We start from the raw sequence: 15,787 nt of genomic DNA, 5'->3' as shown, positions 1-15,787 counted from the left end.
CGGAAATGTGACATACAACAACCCCAACCGGATACACATTTCCGGAAGCGGAAGTGTACAAACCGGAACCGGAAATGTGATATGTTCCAACTTAAACCGGAAGTGAACAGAAGTGGCAAGGCGGGGACGGAAGTGATCTGCCGGATACTCATACCAAGCGGATGTAATTATACAGGAAGTTGTTTATGAGCTGGATATGACGGGCCCGGAACATCAGTGATCTTCCTATATTTATACATCCGTTCACCACAACTTCCGGCCAATAATTTCCGTTTCCGGTTGGTCACTACCGTTTCCGGAAATTTATATCCGGTCTAAGTTGATACATGATGTATTTCCGGTTCCGGTTTGTACACATCCTCTTGGGTCGTATCCGTTGACCCACATGTACACACACAACTTGTTGGTCTGCGGCATACATACATACATATGTCATGCTTACATACCTACACCCATGTGCATACATGTACCAGCCACTTTTTTCTGGGATCCACCTGCCGCTCATTTATGGTCGCCTGGTAGAATTCGGCGATTTTGCAATTTGCTGAAATCACAGATCCAGAGCAGCGCTGCCCACCAGAGCAGAGCAGAATATGAGAAACAAAAGGACTTTGAATGGGAATAACTCGTGTAAATCTGAACCGATTTTGATGATTTTGGTGCCAAATGAAAGGGAATTTTCAGGCCAATCGCACTGGCTCATACTTAAATAGACAGAACAATCTGATGAGAAATGGTCATATTGTTTATAAAATCAACTCATTTTGAGGATGTTTTTGGGTTGTGTATCGTAACAAAGCGAAGAGCGTTTGCCATGTCCGTCTGTCAGTCTGTATGTACATATATACCAGCACATAGCTCTAACAGAAACTAATTGAACAAAATAAAATTCTTGTATGGAATCTTTTGTATTTGAGAAGGTTATTTGCAACCGGTCGTCGGTGTTTCTTCTTGTTTTTGTTATATTTAGTAATTGTCCATTAATATTGTATAACAATACCAAAGCTAATTCCCCCTTATTATTTACAGGTATTTGTCTTCCGAAAAATCTGCTTGATCTCTTCCCTACCCGCAATGCGGGACGCACCTACGTCTCACGCGACATACAAGATCAAGATTTGATGGATATAAATTTGCTTACGGCGAATCAACAGTTCCTCAACGATTCTCTGAACAATGAATGCGGCGATGAATCTTCGGTTATATCGTCGCTTTCGGACGTGTCGTCGGTGAGTAAGCGTTCGAAATGGCTGGGCGCCAAGCACGGACGCAACAATTGCCTCCACTGCTCACGTGCACGACGCAATCGCACACATACACAACGCCTGGATAGTGACGCCGCCGCCGCGTGTGCCGCACTCACCACAGGCGGTGAACTTTATACCAGCAGTGGTACCCTAGTTGGCGCCACAACAACTACGCACGTTACGCGTAAGACCAACAAACAGCCACCAGCCGCACAACAACTGCCAAGCATACAACAGTCGAGTACGAAGTCACAAGCGCCGCAGCAAAACGCGCAAAGCTCCTCCACTATACAGCTGTCGGACATCTCATTCAACTCGCCGGAAAGCATACTGAGTGAAGAGAGCATGCCCGATCGCCTCACCGCCAACATATTGTTCAACGTGCAACGTCTGGCCAACCCGGTCAGTGCGCGGCTGACGAAGAAGGCACTGTTGGAGCTGAAGCAGAAGCATCCGGCGGCCTTCCAAGATATTTGCCTCTATTCCGAGGTGTGCAAAACGCTGGGGCGCAGCAGTTATCGTATGAATGCGCGTCGATTTCTACAGGAACTTTTTCTTGACTTGAATTTCGACTCGTTCTATGCGGAGCCCTCAGATATTCTATTGAAGAAGGAAAAGTATATGGATTTCGAGCGGGACCGCAATGAAGTGGAGCGCTTGCATGAGCTGAGCGGTAGCTCACGCGCAACCAAAGGTAAGAGTGGTGCGTCCGCTGCATTGGGCGCTATTGCTGGTGGTATTGGTGCGGAAGCAAGCGGTGGCACTACGAAGGTATTAACAACACAAAGCATAGCTGGCTTGGGCTATATGCCGACGCACAAGGCGGTAGCGCATCTCAGTGGCAAGCTACAACCACTGGCTAGTGTTTACGAGACCAGCTGTGAAAACCTGCTACAGGATGGTACAACAAAGGCTGAACTAAATGTGAAAACGAAATTAAAAGGTGATAATAATCGTGAGGACAAAATGGATGCGCGTACAAAAGCTAAAACGCAACTCAACACATCCGCCTCGGTGAGTGTCACTTCGTCGTTGGGTCGCGAAATGCGCAATGAGTTGCGTATCACCTCCGACAGCGATGAAAGCGATTATGAAGACACGAATCGTTCGACGCAGTGGATTGCGGCACCCTCAGTGCTGACCAACGACGATGTGGACGAAGTGGATGGCATTGCGATACAACGGTGTTCCATTACGCCTGCCTCGTCGACGACGGCAGCGTTTTCATGCAATACGACCGGCACAAACACCGCCTCCAGTCAGCCGACGATAAGCAGCAGTAATTGCAGCAGCGAACAAACGACGAACAGCAGCAATCGGAGCAGTATTTGTACGATATCGCGACAACCGACGATGGCCAGCGGATTCTCGGACAACAATATGGAGCACATTAGCATAAGCAGCAATAGCAACATCAACAACAACAATAACAACAATGCGAATGCTAATGTGAATACGAGCAGCAGCAGCACGAATTTGAATGCGAACATAAGTACGAGCGTGAGCAGCGGCAGCGTCGGCACCAGCACAAGCACGGGCATCAGCAGTTGTGGCGTCGGCGTCGGCGTAGGCGTCGGTGGCGCCAACAACACAGGCGGAGCGAGCATATTAGAAAACCAAAATAAAAAGTATACACGCGGACGTTTTTATACGCTTGAATTGGACTTGAGTTGTACGAAAAATAAATTTCCCATTACAGATCGTAGCCGCAATAGTGCAAATTGGAAAACGGAAAGTGCTGTCGCCACCGCCACCGCCGCTGCCGCTGCCACAACGTCCGCCGCCAACACCACCACCACCTACATTGATGGCGCAATTCTGCGGCGTAGCAGCTGTACGCAACGTGTTGACGCAAATGGTGGACCGTTCACGGTGGGCGCAACAAAGCAAACGAAAAATTTACTAACAACAACAAACACCGGAACCACGTCGCCAGCAACTAGCAGCAGCAACGCCAATTTCCACTATCGTCTGCCCATCATGCGGCAATCTTACACAGCAGGCATTACGCCACAAATGCAATACATCCACCAGGATGACAGCAGCAGTGAAATGACACTCGACACTACTACAACCACTACCACTACAATTAGCAACAACAGCAACGCTCCCGCTGGCGTCGCTGCGATTGACCCATTGCCCGCTAAACACAATGTTGCGGCGTGTAATCAGCCAACAACGAGCACGACGAGTAGCGCTAATACACTAACAATAACTAAGAGCTTGGCGGCGTCACTGGCGAAGCCTATCGGCAGCTTGTACTGTGAGAAACGCTTGCAGGCGCTAAAAATGGACACAAAAGCCACTGACACTTAAATGCACCAAAACAAAAACCAATCGACACTTCTCCCGCTAAACCACCACCCCACCCATTTGGTTGGTCTCCTGCCGGTCAACAGCTGATTGAAACCGTATTTATTTTTGAGTTCTTGCTTTAAACAATAGGAATTGAATGCCAAGTATGCATGGGAGTAGACTATATTTAAAAAAGTGATTTCTTTTGTCAAGCTAAGTCGAGAGTAGTTTTATAGTGTTTGCTTAGTTCAGTTCGCTTATAGAAGTTTGTGAAATAGCGTACATTTATTACACGATTTTCGAAAAGTAACTGAAATTGTTAGCACTGTACATTTATATATATATTTGTAAGCGATTTTATATACTTCGCTATTAATTTTTCCGAAATTGCTACTACTTTTCCGCTTAAGTTCAAAGTTTTGCATAAATTCACTAAGCTAATAGAACCCAAACTCCAATCAACTGTATATTTATAGCAGGAATATATGTATTAAAAAAAAAATTAAGTAGTAAAAAAATTATTATTAAAAGCAGGCTCTCCAGCCAGCACTGGGTACCACTAAATTGAAATAGAAAATGGCATGCATTTTATTTGAAAAATTTGCTTAATTTGTGTTACAAACGTATATTCTAAAGTCTAGTATATAGTATGTATATACGTATGTATATACAAAATGTATCCGAAGCAATGAATGAAAAATTATAAAAAAAATATAAATGCATTGTACAGTAACAGTTCTATAATAATTAAGATAACTTTGGTTTATGTTATTTTGATTGATTATTCACCATATATTGCATTATTAAGCGCATACTTGCAGCTAGCATATGCAAAAAGCAAAAATAAATCGGATTTGTTGAGATGTTGGCGCCGTGAGTGATGTAGTTACAGTTAGAAAAAATCGTAGGAATAAATAAGCGTTAGTTTTTGAAGTGAAATAGCCACACTGCAGGAAAGGAGTGGGAGAGTACATACATATGGAACTGTTATATATGGTCAAATTATGGCTACAAACTGTTAGGATTACAGACATAAGAAAGGTAGAGCGTTCTACTAGCCATGTTTTATGGTTGATTCACATACAATTTTTGCTACGCTTGGCATCAAACTATTGCTTTGACAGCTTGCTTTTATATCATTTCGTTCACATCAAAGCAAAGCAAAGTTTAGAAAAATGTTGGACAAACTCATCTTTATACGACTTTTCAAGCAACAGTAGCCATTTTCATTAGAGGGAAGCACGGAAAGCATTCTGATTCGCTTTCTTCGTTGTTGTTGCAGCATGAACTGCTGAATTGGCAAACACAGCGAGTGAACTTTCGTGTGAGTCGGCTATAATGCCTGACATGACCATTATATTATCATTATTTGGGATTTTTTTTTATGAAATATGTAATTCGACTAACTGTTTGCAGGAAATATGAATACTATGCAACATTTAATGTAGAAAAGCGATAAAATGTTAATGCATTATATTTGTTTAATTTCCCTTTATGCCCATAATTTGCATAAAAATATATTAATATTATTTTTGACTTATTGAACTTTGTATTTGTAGCCGGAAAGTTCTAATTTAAAATTTTTTTCCAATTTCCTGAACTCTCCTAGTTTGTCCTGTACAACAGTTGTTCCTCGATAACATTTTCTAAAGCAATATAACTACATACATACATATTTGTGTACTTTGACAGTGGCGAATAGCTATTTTCGAATTTATTTTGGAAAAAACAAAGTTTTTTTTTTAATGTGTGATTTTGATGAATGTTTAGCATAGAGCATTGTGATGATTTAAACGCGAATCGAACACACAACTAGCATAAATCGAGTAGAGAAACACATAATGAGATAGACAAGCGGTATATACACAGAGAGTACGAAAAATAATTTATTAAATGATTTTTTGTCACTTTCTGTGAATTGTACCAGGTATATTAAGTTGTCCACAAAGTCTGTAACACCTTGTAGGAAACGTCGAAGACCCTATAAAACATATATGTACATATATAAATGATCAGCGCGTCGAGCTGAATAGACGTCTGTCCGTTGGTACAATCTTCGAACAAATTGTTCAAATCGGACCACTCTAACATAGCAATAACTGATCAAATGCTTCAGTGGTACAAAGAAAACTTTTGTTTTGAAAAGTTATTATAGCTTTGGTCCAAGTTGATGTTTTTGTTTGTTGTTTTGCACTCTCCAAGTTCTGTAATATCGAAGACAGACTGTACTCTATTGATATATTATACATTTCTCATCTCAAATATGGCGTGTAGAAAAATTGCGAATAGAAGACAATATTTTTGAACTTTTTGGAGAGAATTGGTTGAATGTATTTGCATATATACTTCAATTAACCCTGCGATAACAATAATTTTTTCCTAAACAGTAGTTTCATTCAACATTATTGTTTCTACTAAATATACTATATAAATTTTAGTCGATGATAAAACCATTTTAATTTTCTAAAATTTTGTTTTTTTGAAATCGTTTTTTCTAATTTGTTTTAAATTTTTTTTTATTTATTTTTTTTTTTTTCTAAAATCATTTACTTTCTAAAATCACTTATTTTCTAAAATTTTGCTTCTCTCAAATCTTTTTTTTTTTCTAAAATCTTTTTTTTCTAAAATCGTTTATTTCTAAAATCTTTTTTTCTAAAATCTTATTTTTCTAAAATCTTATTTTTCTAAAATCTTATTTTTCTAAAAACTTATTTTTCCTAAAATTTGGATATTCTAAAATCATTTTTTTCAATTTTTTTTTTTCTAAAACAAATATCTTCACTTAAGCACAGCTCTACCAAAAGTACGCAAATGTGTAGTATGTACAAACATAAACTGGAATGTTAAGACTTTATCCTTACGATATACGAACAAACATACATACATACATACATACATATATCAGCTAATACATTATAGTTCAATTCAAATGCATTTCTACAATAGTTAGTTACGATTTTATTACAACAATATGCCGACAAACGAATTTCCTATTTAGTATATAAACAGTAAACAAAAGCAAAAGACAACAAAAACTCAAAATAAGAAGCTAAAAAAAATAAAGTAAAATGAAATGAACTGCAGCTGGTGGCATTTTCCGAAACCTTAAATACAAAAATACATACACACACACATGTGTATATTGTACAAAAGCAAATAAATTGTAAAGAAATGTGAAAACTCATGCATACATGCACACATACATATGTATGTACATAAAAGTGATAGAGGCAAAGAAATTAACAGTTCATAAGTATTAAAATATGTTTAAATATGTTTTTTTTAACACATTTGCAATAACTTACCACAAATATAGCGAAATATAAATAATACGAATTAATACAAAACACCAAAAGTCTCAACTGCCACTAAGAAAAAAATGATTTCAACAAAACTAAACAAAAAAAATTCAAAAAAATGTACGAAGATATTTGCTTTAAGTAACGAATGTTTTTTTTTTTTAATTCCTACAATGCTATAAACTAATGTTTTGAGAGCTGCTAATGCGCTTATACATATATACGAGTATGTATGTATTCATATTTGTTCATATATGTATATATTAAGCTGTCCGCCCCTTTTAGTTTCGGTTTTTGCCTTAAAAATAAGCAACTAACGTAAACAAACTTTTTATTTTGTAGTTAAAACGCGCCTAAATCATTTTTTAGTGTTCCATACATTTTAGCTATTTCTTTGCATTTAAATGTTTACCTCCTAAGCAGTTAAACCTAAAACTTCAAAATAGTCATATTTAAATGCAAAATTTTCCGCACTACAGAAAAAGTTTTAATAATTTTTGTCATAAAATGTTTATTTTAAAAGTTATACACAATTAAAGTTCAGCTTCAAATGTATTGAGGCCGTACACCATAGCGTATGAGTAACACAGGCGATTGAAGCACGGTTTAAATTGAAAATAGTTTGTTTGCGTTAGATTCTTTCTTTTAGTGCAAAAAGCGAAACTTCAGGCGAAGTTTACAAAAAAGAAATCAACTTGTGAGATAACGGACACCCTAATATATAAAGATATATACATATATAAATATATATATGTCGTATAAGCGCGTGCAGCTCTTAAACTACTCTTTTTAAACAATTTTATTGCCCTCGACTCTGCGCAATTATGTACAAATATTTATTCTGTTTTGCTTTTTCGTCTTCGAGTTACTTATATACATACATACATATATGTATAGAACTATTATATATATATTTTCAATTAATTTTGCTTTTTACATATGAGTTCCTTTGAGCAACACGAACTAGTACCATAAAACATACATACATACATGCATACACACACACACATGTACACTCAAGTGAAGCTAGCCTAGTTTTAAAGTAATTGCAAAACGTAAGTAAAAAACAACAACAACAACAACAAATACAAAATAAATAAACAATGTAACTGCATTTTTGTTTCCTATTAAACTACATACATAAATACATACTATAAATACAACAAATACAAAAGTAATAGTTAATTTACATATTAGTACGAGTAGCTAAATGAATTTAATTATTTATACGATTTTGTTTTATAATATTTGTTTTTGTTTTTTATGTATTTGCTGATTTATTAAGTTAGTATGCGCGTCCGTTTCCTACGAAGACGTAAAATTTTTTTAGTAACCATTAGTTGGAACGACAAAAAGTTGAAATTGTAAATTGTTTGAGTTACTGGTTGAGTTACCGTTCGAAAAATACGATTTACAACGAGTGGCTAGCACGATAAAGGAAAGCAAATGGCTTAGCACCGGCTAAGCAGTGTCACTTCGACAGCATGCCTTTAAAAATTTCTGTATGCCACTACAACAACAACAAATACAAGCGTATAACCGTGAAAAAAATGCAATTTAGCCGGAGAAAATGCATTTCGGAATTGCAAGCGATTTGTTTTGTATTGAAATTCACATACAAAATATTTTGAACTCAACACACACATACATTTACACCTAATGCATACACGCGCTGGTGTTTACGTTCAACTGATTACGAAATTAGCATTAAGTTTTTGCGTAAATTAAGTCTTAGCGTAAGCAAAACAGAATAAATGCAACTATTATTCATTAATATTATTGCTCTTGGCGTGAAGTGAGGTTAGTTTCTAGTTTGTTAGATGCATACATACATTCATACATATGTACTAGTATATGTGCAAATATGTAACAACAATATAACAACTGACAACAAGATTGTATATTAAGCAAAAAAAAAAAAAATTACAACAAAAACAATCGTTTTTCGAACATACAAAATATGCGAAAAGCAGCAAAAAAATTAGAGAAGAAAAAAAAACGATTGATCGAATCTTAAACTTAATAATTAAAAAACTTATATAAATATGTATTACTATGTACTCTAATACATACACATATAATTTGTAGCCTGCTATAAACGCCAGCGTAGGCCCAATGTAACAATAGTTTAAAGAGTTATCCTAATAGTTGATTAAAACGTCAAGCTGTATTTGTAGCGAAGCAAAGGCCTACAGAAATAAGTATATAGTATATATATGCATATATATAAAGTATATACATATATACAAAAATAACTATCTAGTAATATGCTAAAAATCAATTCATATTTATTATTTCACAACTAAACTAACTGTACAATATTTAGGTGATCTATGAACTAAAGAAAAAAGTAATAAATACAAACATACATACATACATATATAAATAAATTATAAGTGAAATACATTGCGTTATCGCAAGAAGAAAATTACCGAAACTTTGTGTTTTTCTTTTAATCGCTTGGAATATTGACAGAAAAAAACTTTTAAAATAAACATTTTTGTCAGAAAGAAAGCATCACATCTGCATCTTGACTTTGCAAATGCGTAATTATTACACAAACAAGAAAACACGATCACTTCGGTCGCACTAAGGCGGTAACATCATTTATAACTACAAAAGATTCCTTACAAAAACTTAATTTTGATTGATCAGCTTATAACGGGTGATCCAAGTAGAGGTACTTTTTTCAATAGCCCTTTTTTGACAGATCATGCGTCAGTCGTACCAAGTTGTCATATTATTTTTCTTAAGTATTGTTTGGCATTTCATTATAAAGAGACTTACGCCTGAACAACGTTCACAAATCGTACAACTTTACTATAAAAATTCAGCTTCGCTCAACTTATGGTCAATATAATCGGTCTACCGAGGGTGCTATTCGCAACACCATCACCCATTTTGAGATCCAGCATTCCTTATTGGATAATATTCGACCGTAAAGATCTCGTCCAGCACGCTGTGAAGAAAATATAGCGGCTGTAGCTGAGAGTGTACACGAAATCCGTGGAGAGTCGATTCGGCGCCATTCGCAGCTTGTGCAAGAGCTGAAGCCGCGCGACCTTTCCAACCGATATCGCTTCACTCTATGGGCTTTTGAAAAGTTGCAAGAAGATCCGACGTTTTCCAGCTAAATTTTGTTCAGCGATGAGGCTAATTTCTGGCTTAATGGGTATGTAAACAAGCAAAATTGCCGCATTTGGTGGAATCATCGGTCCATATTTATTCAAAAATGATGCCGGTGAGAACGTCACAGTCAATGGCGAACATTTCATATCGATATCACAAAAAACTGAGGAATTAGTTCGCGTAAATACAGACTGACAGACCGGCATGGCTTAATCGACTCAGCTCGTATTGCTGATCATTACTATATACATACATATATATTTAATAGGGTCTCCGACGTTTCTTTTTGGATTTTGTAAACGTCTTGGTAAACTTAATATATGTATAACTTATATACCTTGTTCAGGGTATAATAAATTTTTGTGTTTGAAACCGTTAGCGTTACCGAAAGTCTTGAAATCACAAAAGGCAGATCGGTTGAGTGACAATGTTAGCAACAAAAACTGTGACTGTCAGAGAACTCGTAGGGGTCGTTGGAAATAAATTGAATTCTCAAAAAGTGAAAGTCCTGTGAATTCTGTAGTGAGCAAGGTCTTTACAGAACATTTTCGTGCTACAGAGACATTAGAAAATATTTGTTAACACCGAAGTTTTAGGACATTGAACTAAGAGTTTATCAAGCATTCAAATAAATCATCTTGAAACTGTAATTTTAAGTACATGAAGAACGAATGTCTTAACCATTGTTGGTTGAGAACGAATACAGACGAAACTGTTCGTATTAATGTTTCATTGGAGCTCGAAATCGTCTCAAAGATTACTGGAATAAGTCCATTAGCATCAGCGAGGAGGTTGAATACGAAATTTGAGTGTTTATCACATCGTAGTTATAGAGAGGTAATGCAGTATTAACTATCTTACGGCATCCATGCTGTTGTGAGGTGTGGCACAAGTTCAGTTAGAGACAGATGGAGTAAAGTCTAAACTATATTGGTAATAAAACTTTCATGAATTCCAGATTTCTTTTCGACTTTAAGCAGATCTCAGATATGATATGAGTAACCAAGAGCCGCATGGTACTGTTCGTTTTGAATTTGATCTTGATATGTTTCAGCACTTTCTATTGTTCATATAGCCATAGATTTCACTATTCTGATAACGGTTTCTATGTCTCTGTAACTTGGTTCGCTTATAGATGTCCACGACGTGTAGAACTTCAGCATAAATATTTTACAGTCCGAATTATAGAAATTGCGTCGTCTAGTTGAGTACAGAGTCTTCGGTAAGTATCGTTGATTGGCATAAGTTGATTGGATGCTGCTTTTCTAATTTTGCAGAAAGTTAGCACCACAGCGTTAGTGGTCAGAACTTTATATTCTCAAAACCTGACCCAGTTTATCTTCCCAAAGTTTGTATAAGTAGGTAGTTTCATCGACTGGAATCACATCTGGCTGGTCATTGTCATTACAAAGCCGAGGAGACGTGCTGTTTCGGAGTCGAACCAAAGGAAGGGGGGGTGTTAGATGAGTGGTATTAATTGGGGAAGTGTTGGTTAAAGTCATGCGGGTACCCGTTGCACGCAGAATATATATACATATATGTATTTGGCATGTCGGGGTTGCTTCTGGTTAGGTAGGAGTTTAACTTGACACAGTATGCAAAACGAAGTTGCCCAAGGGTCACTCCAGATCCTCGCGGCAGCTCGAGCTCTTCGTCTGTGTGCTGGCTTAACTCAATTCACTGGGAGGGAGTCGGTGAAGGTGTTAATATCTCCACCGTGAACAGTGGTCAATGTGTGTTTGAAGTTAGTTGTGTGCGTAGCCTGGTCGACGTAATCAAGGAGTGACCTCTTATGCTCTTTGGAGGCGGCTTCCCTACAAGTAAATGATTGCTGGTGGGATGTTTTCGAAGAAACTGTTTGGAGAAGCGTGCAATATGTTCCTTAACAGGAAGCAGTCGGAAGTCGAAGTTCTAATGTCATCGACTGTGACAATTATTGCAATAATGTTTCATATCGTTCGCAAAATCTTTGTTATGTAGGTGAAATGGCCGATATGACGATAATCGTAATTTTTATAATAAATGGAAGATAAAGATCAATATGTTGCTTAGCTGGATCTTGATTAATAATGGGCGCTCCGGTTGGTCACTTTTATTAGATATGTTTATATTATATTAGTAAAATTGTTGTTGGTGCTACAGCCTGCTGTGATTTTAACAAATGTTTATTCGGTGAATAGAAGACGGAGGGAAAAGCTCAAATGAAACAATTATTAGTTCTAATCTGAAAGGTATTTTCGGTTATTAAAATTATATTTCAAGCAATAGTAGTTGTACTCTATGGTGTCCATTAATTTTCAAGTTAATTGTAGTTTTGCAAACTCCCACTGAAGTTTTAGTTTCTGCTTTAAAGAAAGGTATATAATGTAAACAAGCTATTAATTTTCACTTTAAAACGTGCCCAAAACAGTTTACCTTTCCCATATAACTAAAATCGAATTTTTTTTGATACTTTGTAATCATTGCGTTTTATCTTCAAAGCAAACAAATCAAAATTTTTTAAAAAATACAGAAAAAAATACAGATACAGAATTTTTTACTGTATAAAAAAGACTGGAATGATATTTTTCATAAAAACATTCCTTTTAAAGTTATACGAAGATCAATTTATGCATCAAAATTTCTGTATTCATATGGTACACCATGGCGTATGAGCCACAAGAATGCATAAATCACTTGGATGCTGAAAATAAAGGGTTTACTTAAGTTAGGTCAGTTGGGCCAGACAATAGAATATAAGAACATCAGTATTTATATTTTCTAAATTGTTAAATTGGAGTTAAAATTAATTGAAATAAATTTTAATTTTTCCCAGATATAAACTCACCTACAATTTAAATCAACTAAAAGGTGATCCTTTTCGATGTTCCTTACTTAAAAAACCAACGAAACTTCAAACTTAATGGGGAATGTTTATTATCATTCAAAAGAACATTCTTTGACAATTATTTTTTGAAGATTATCTCTTTCAAATGTTGGTCGCGGCCACGTCTTAGATGGTCTATCCGTTGAGTCCAATTTTCGATAACTTGTTCGTGGATTTCGACCGGTAACTGGCGAATGACACGCGTGATGTTTCGCTCCAAAACCTGAATCGAGGCGAGGTTGTCCACATAGACTTTAAACTTTACACATCTCAACAAGAAAAAGTCTAACGATGTGATATCACACGATTTTGGTGAACAATCGACCGGCCCAAAACGTGAAATTATCCGCTCACCGAAGTGTTCTCTCCACAAATCCATTGATTGATGCGATGTGTGACAATGACCAGCCAGATGTCTTGTTGAAACATAATATCGACGAGATCACGAGCTTTCATTTCAGGCATCAAACAATCGGTTTTCATCTCGCGATAACGGTGGTCGCCTTTGATAGTGACGTTCTCACCGGCATCATTTTTGAAGAAATATGGACCGATGATTCCACCGGCATACCCATTGACCCAGAAACGGGCCTCATCGCTGAACAAAATTTGGCTCGAAAACTTCAGATCTTTTTGGAACTTTTCAAAAGCCAATGTAGCGAAGCGATGTCGCTTGGGAAGATCGGACGTCTTCAGTTCCTTCACAAGCTTTATTTTTTACGCTTTAAATTGAAGATCTCAACGTAAAATGCCATACGTCAGTCAGAGTAGCTGCGAACGACTATCCACGGTGTGCTATGTTTTCTTTACTGCGTGCTGGACGTGGTCTATTCGGTCGAATATTATCCAATAATGAATGCTGGGTCTCAGGATGGGTGATGGTGTTGCGAATTGTATGCTTAGTAGTCCGGTATTGACCGTAAGTTGAGCGAAGCCCACGAAACACATTCTTAAAAAAATATTGATTAAAAATAATATGACAGCTCGACATGACTCACGCGTGATCTGTCAAAAAAAGGCCATTGAAAATAATACCTCTACAATACCTCATAACGAAAACACAATTCTTTATTTATGCTCGGCAAAAATAGCCGAGTTCAATGTCAGTAGTAATTTTATTTTCCATACTATAATATTTTCGAAAGCGATTATCATCTCCTATGTCGGTATTTTATAAATATGTATTTCAATGCATGTACACGCTTATTGCCATTGAGCGCTTTTTAAATACAGAATACAATTTCATTGATTTGATTAATCAACCAAATCTACAGTTACATATTTGTCATAGCATTTGCAATATGCAAAATAATTGATGCACGAATGCAACTTTTTTCTTAACACTTTTCTAAGATATTACAAAATTTCACTACGATAACTCTACACAACTTGTATAATAGAAAATCGTATCGTTCATTGAAAAGGGCTTATACATATGCATATATGTATATACACATATGTAGATATATATGTATGTGTGATTATCCAATTGTACATTTTCTGCATATATACGTACAGTTGTTTATTTATATGTATATTTATTTGAAGAATTCTACAATATTATTAATACTATTAGTAAAATGTAAAAAAAGATATTTTCGCGCATAAAGTCTTTGTGATTGTATTGGGCCATGGCATAACTTTATGATTAAGCTCGTACAAAAACGTCGATATAAATTTCTGATAATTAAGTGAAATCCACATTTTTGGGGTTCTAACATATTACTTTCTAACCGCATTAATCGATAACAGTAACAACTACGCGAAATTCTTCTTTCGCCACGTCACAAATTTTGTTTTACAGAAACTTCAATTAAATCTGAAGAAAAATAATATATATGGTAAAACTGAAACAAGGATAAACATTGCCTTCAGCAACCTAACAGACAAATCTTTGGGAGATATATGTGAAGAACTTTGCTTCTTCTCCAAAAAATATGCTTTATTTTTACTCATTTTGACCATATTACAAAATGAGTCGAAAAAGAGATAAAACTGAACTGGTAAAGTAAGGGTTAACCTGATTCTATAATATATATACATATATATGTATATACAATTTATCAAGCTATCATTATAGCATTATATGATATTATATTTTGACCGTCTTAAAGGTTAATTTGGAAATAATAAAATGATTAAAATGAAACGAAAGTAAAGTGGTAAAGTAAGGGTTTACATGAAATTATTAAAATATATTCAAGGGTTAAAACGATCGTTGTCTTAAAATATCGCCAAAAATTTTTTATTTATAGATAATTTGGTAGGTATGTCAAAGATTAAAATTCTCCATTAAAATTATTATGTCCAATATGTCCACCAATTGACATTGATGTATTATATTATCAATGAATTTGTCCTTAACACCCAACGGAAATGAATTTGATAAAACTAAAGGCATTACTGTTCTAGAAAAATATTTTTTGGAGAGTTTTGTATAGATTGTTTTGTATACAAGTAGATCCTTACCCTTAAACGCCGAGCGGTTCCTCCAAGAAGTACCAATTTTTTGTAAATTTTACTTTTACATGAATGTTTAAATATTACATCATGTCACATGTTACTCTGATATATCCGTTATTCTTTAGCTCAGTCGCCACTTGTGTGTGAGCTTTGCAGTCATTTACGTTTTGACTTGAGTAAGAGTGCAGCGAAAAAATAATTTCAAGGAAAATTTTGTATTTTCGAGTGACTATTGTGAAAAAAAAGAATAATTAATTAGTGCTGAAAATTTTGAATTTTCATCGCTATTACAATTTAATTTAAATGTTTACAAATTTAAATATTATGAAATAAAACTTAAATGGTCCTTCGAGGAACCTCCAGGCTTTTAAGGGTTAAGAAATACCGCTTAACCGCTTATATTTCAATTTAATTCATTATATTTCAAAAGGAAACTGTGACTTGACGAGTAGATCGATCGATCGAGATTATGCTACTGATTATATTCT

General features: G+C 35.7%; 1 protein-coding gene across 2 annotated transcripts in view; it reads left to right on the top strand.

Annotated features, from left to right (window-relative positions):
• The window catches only part of LOC126758004 (rapamycin-insensitive companion of mTOR), a 48,616-nt gene extending 44,339 nt beyond the window's left edge, over window positions 1-4,277 (top strand). The window contains exons 19-20 of one of the 2 annotated variants that reach the window (XM_050471972.1): window positions 1,030-2,875; window positions 2,947-3,029. In XM_050471972.1, the coding sequence (XP_050327929.1) occupies window positions 1,030-2,875; window positions 2,947-2,953 (1,853 nt within the window). In that variant the 3' untranslated portion in view covers window positions 2,954-3,029. Of the gene's footprint in view, window positions 1-1,029 lie in introns of both variants that reach the window. The other variant, XM_050471971.1, reaches the window with a different exon arrangement.
• Window positions 4,278-15,787: the final 11,510 nt, after the last annotated feature.

The sequence above is a fragment of the Bactrocera neohumeralis genome, chromosome 5 (assembly GCF_024586455.1).
Source record: "Bactrocera neohumeralis isolate Rockhampton chromosome 5, APGP_CSIRO_Bneo_wtdbg2-racon-allhic-juicebox.fasta_v2, whole genome shotgun sequence".
Lineage (NCBI taxonomy): Eukaryota > Metazoa > Arthropoda > Insecta > Diptera > Tephritidae > Bactrocera > Bactrocera neohumeralis.
This window is presented reverse-complemented; position numbering and strand designations above follow the sequence as displayed.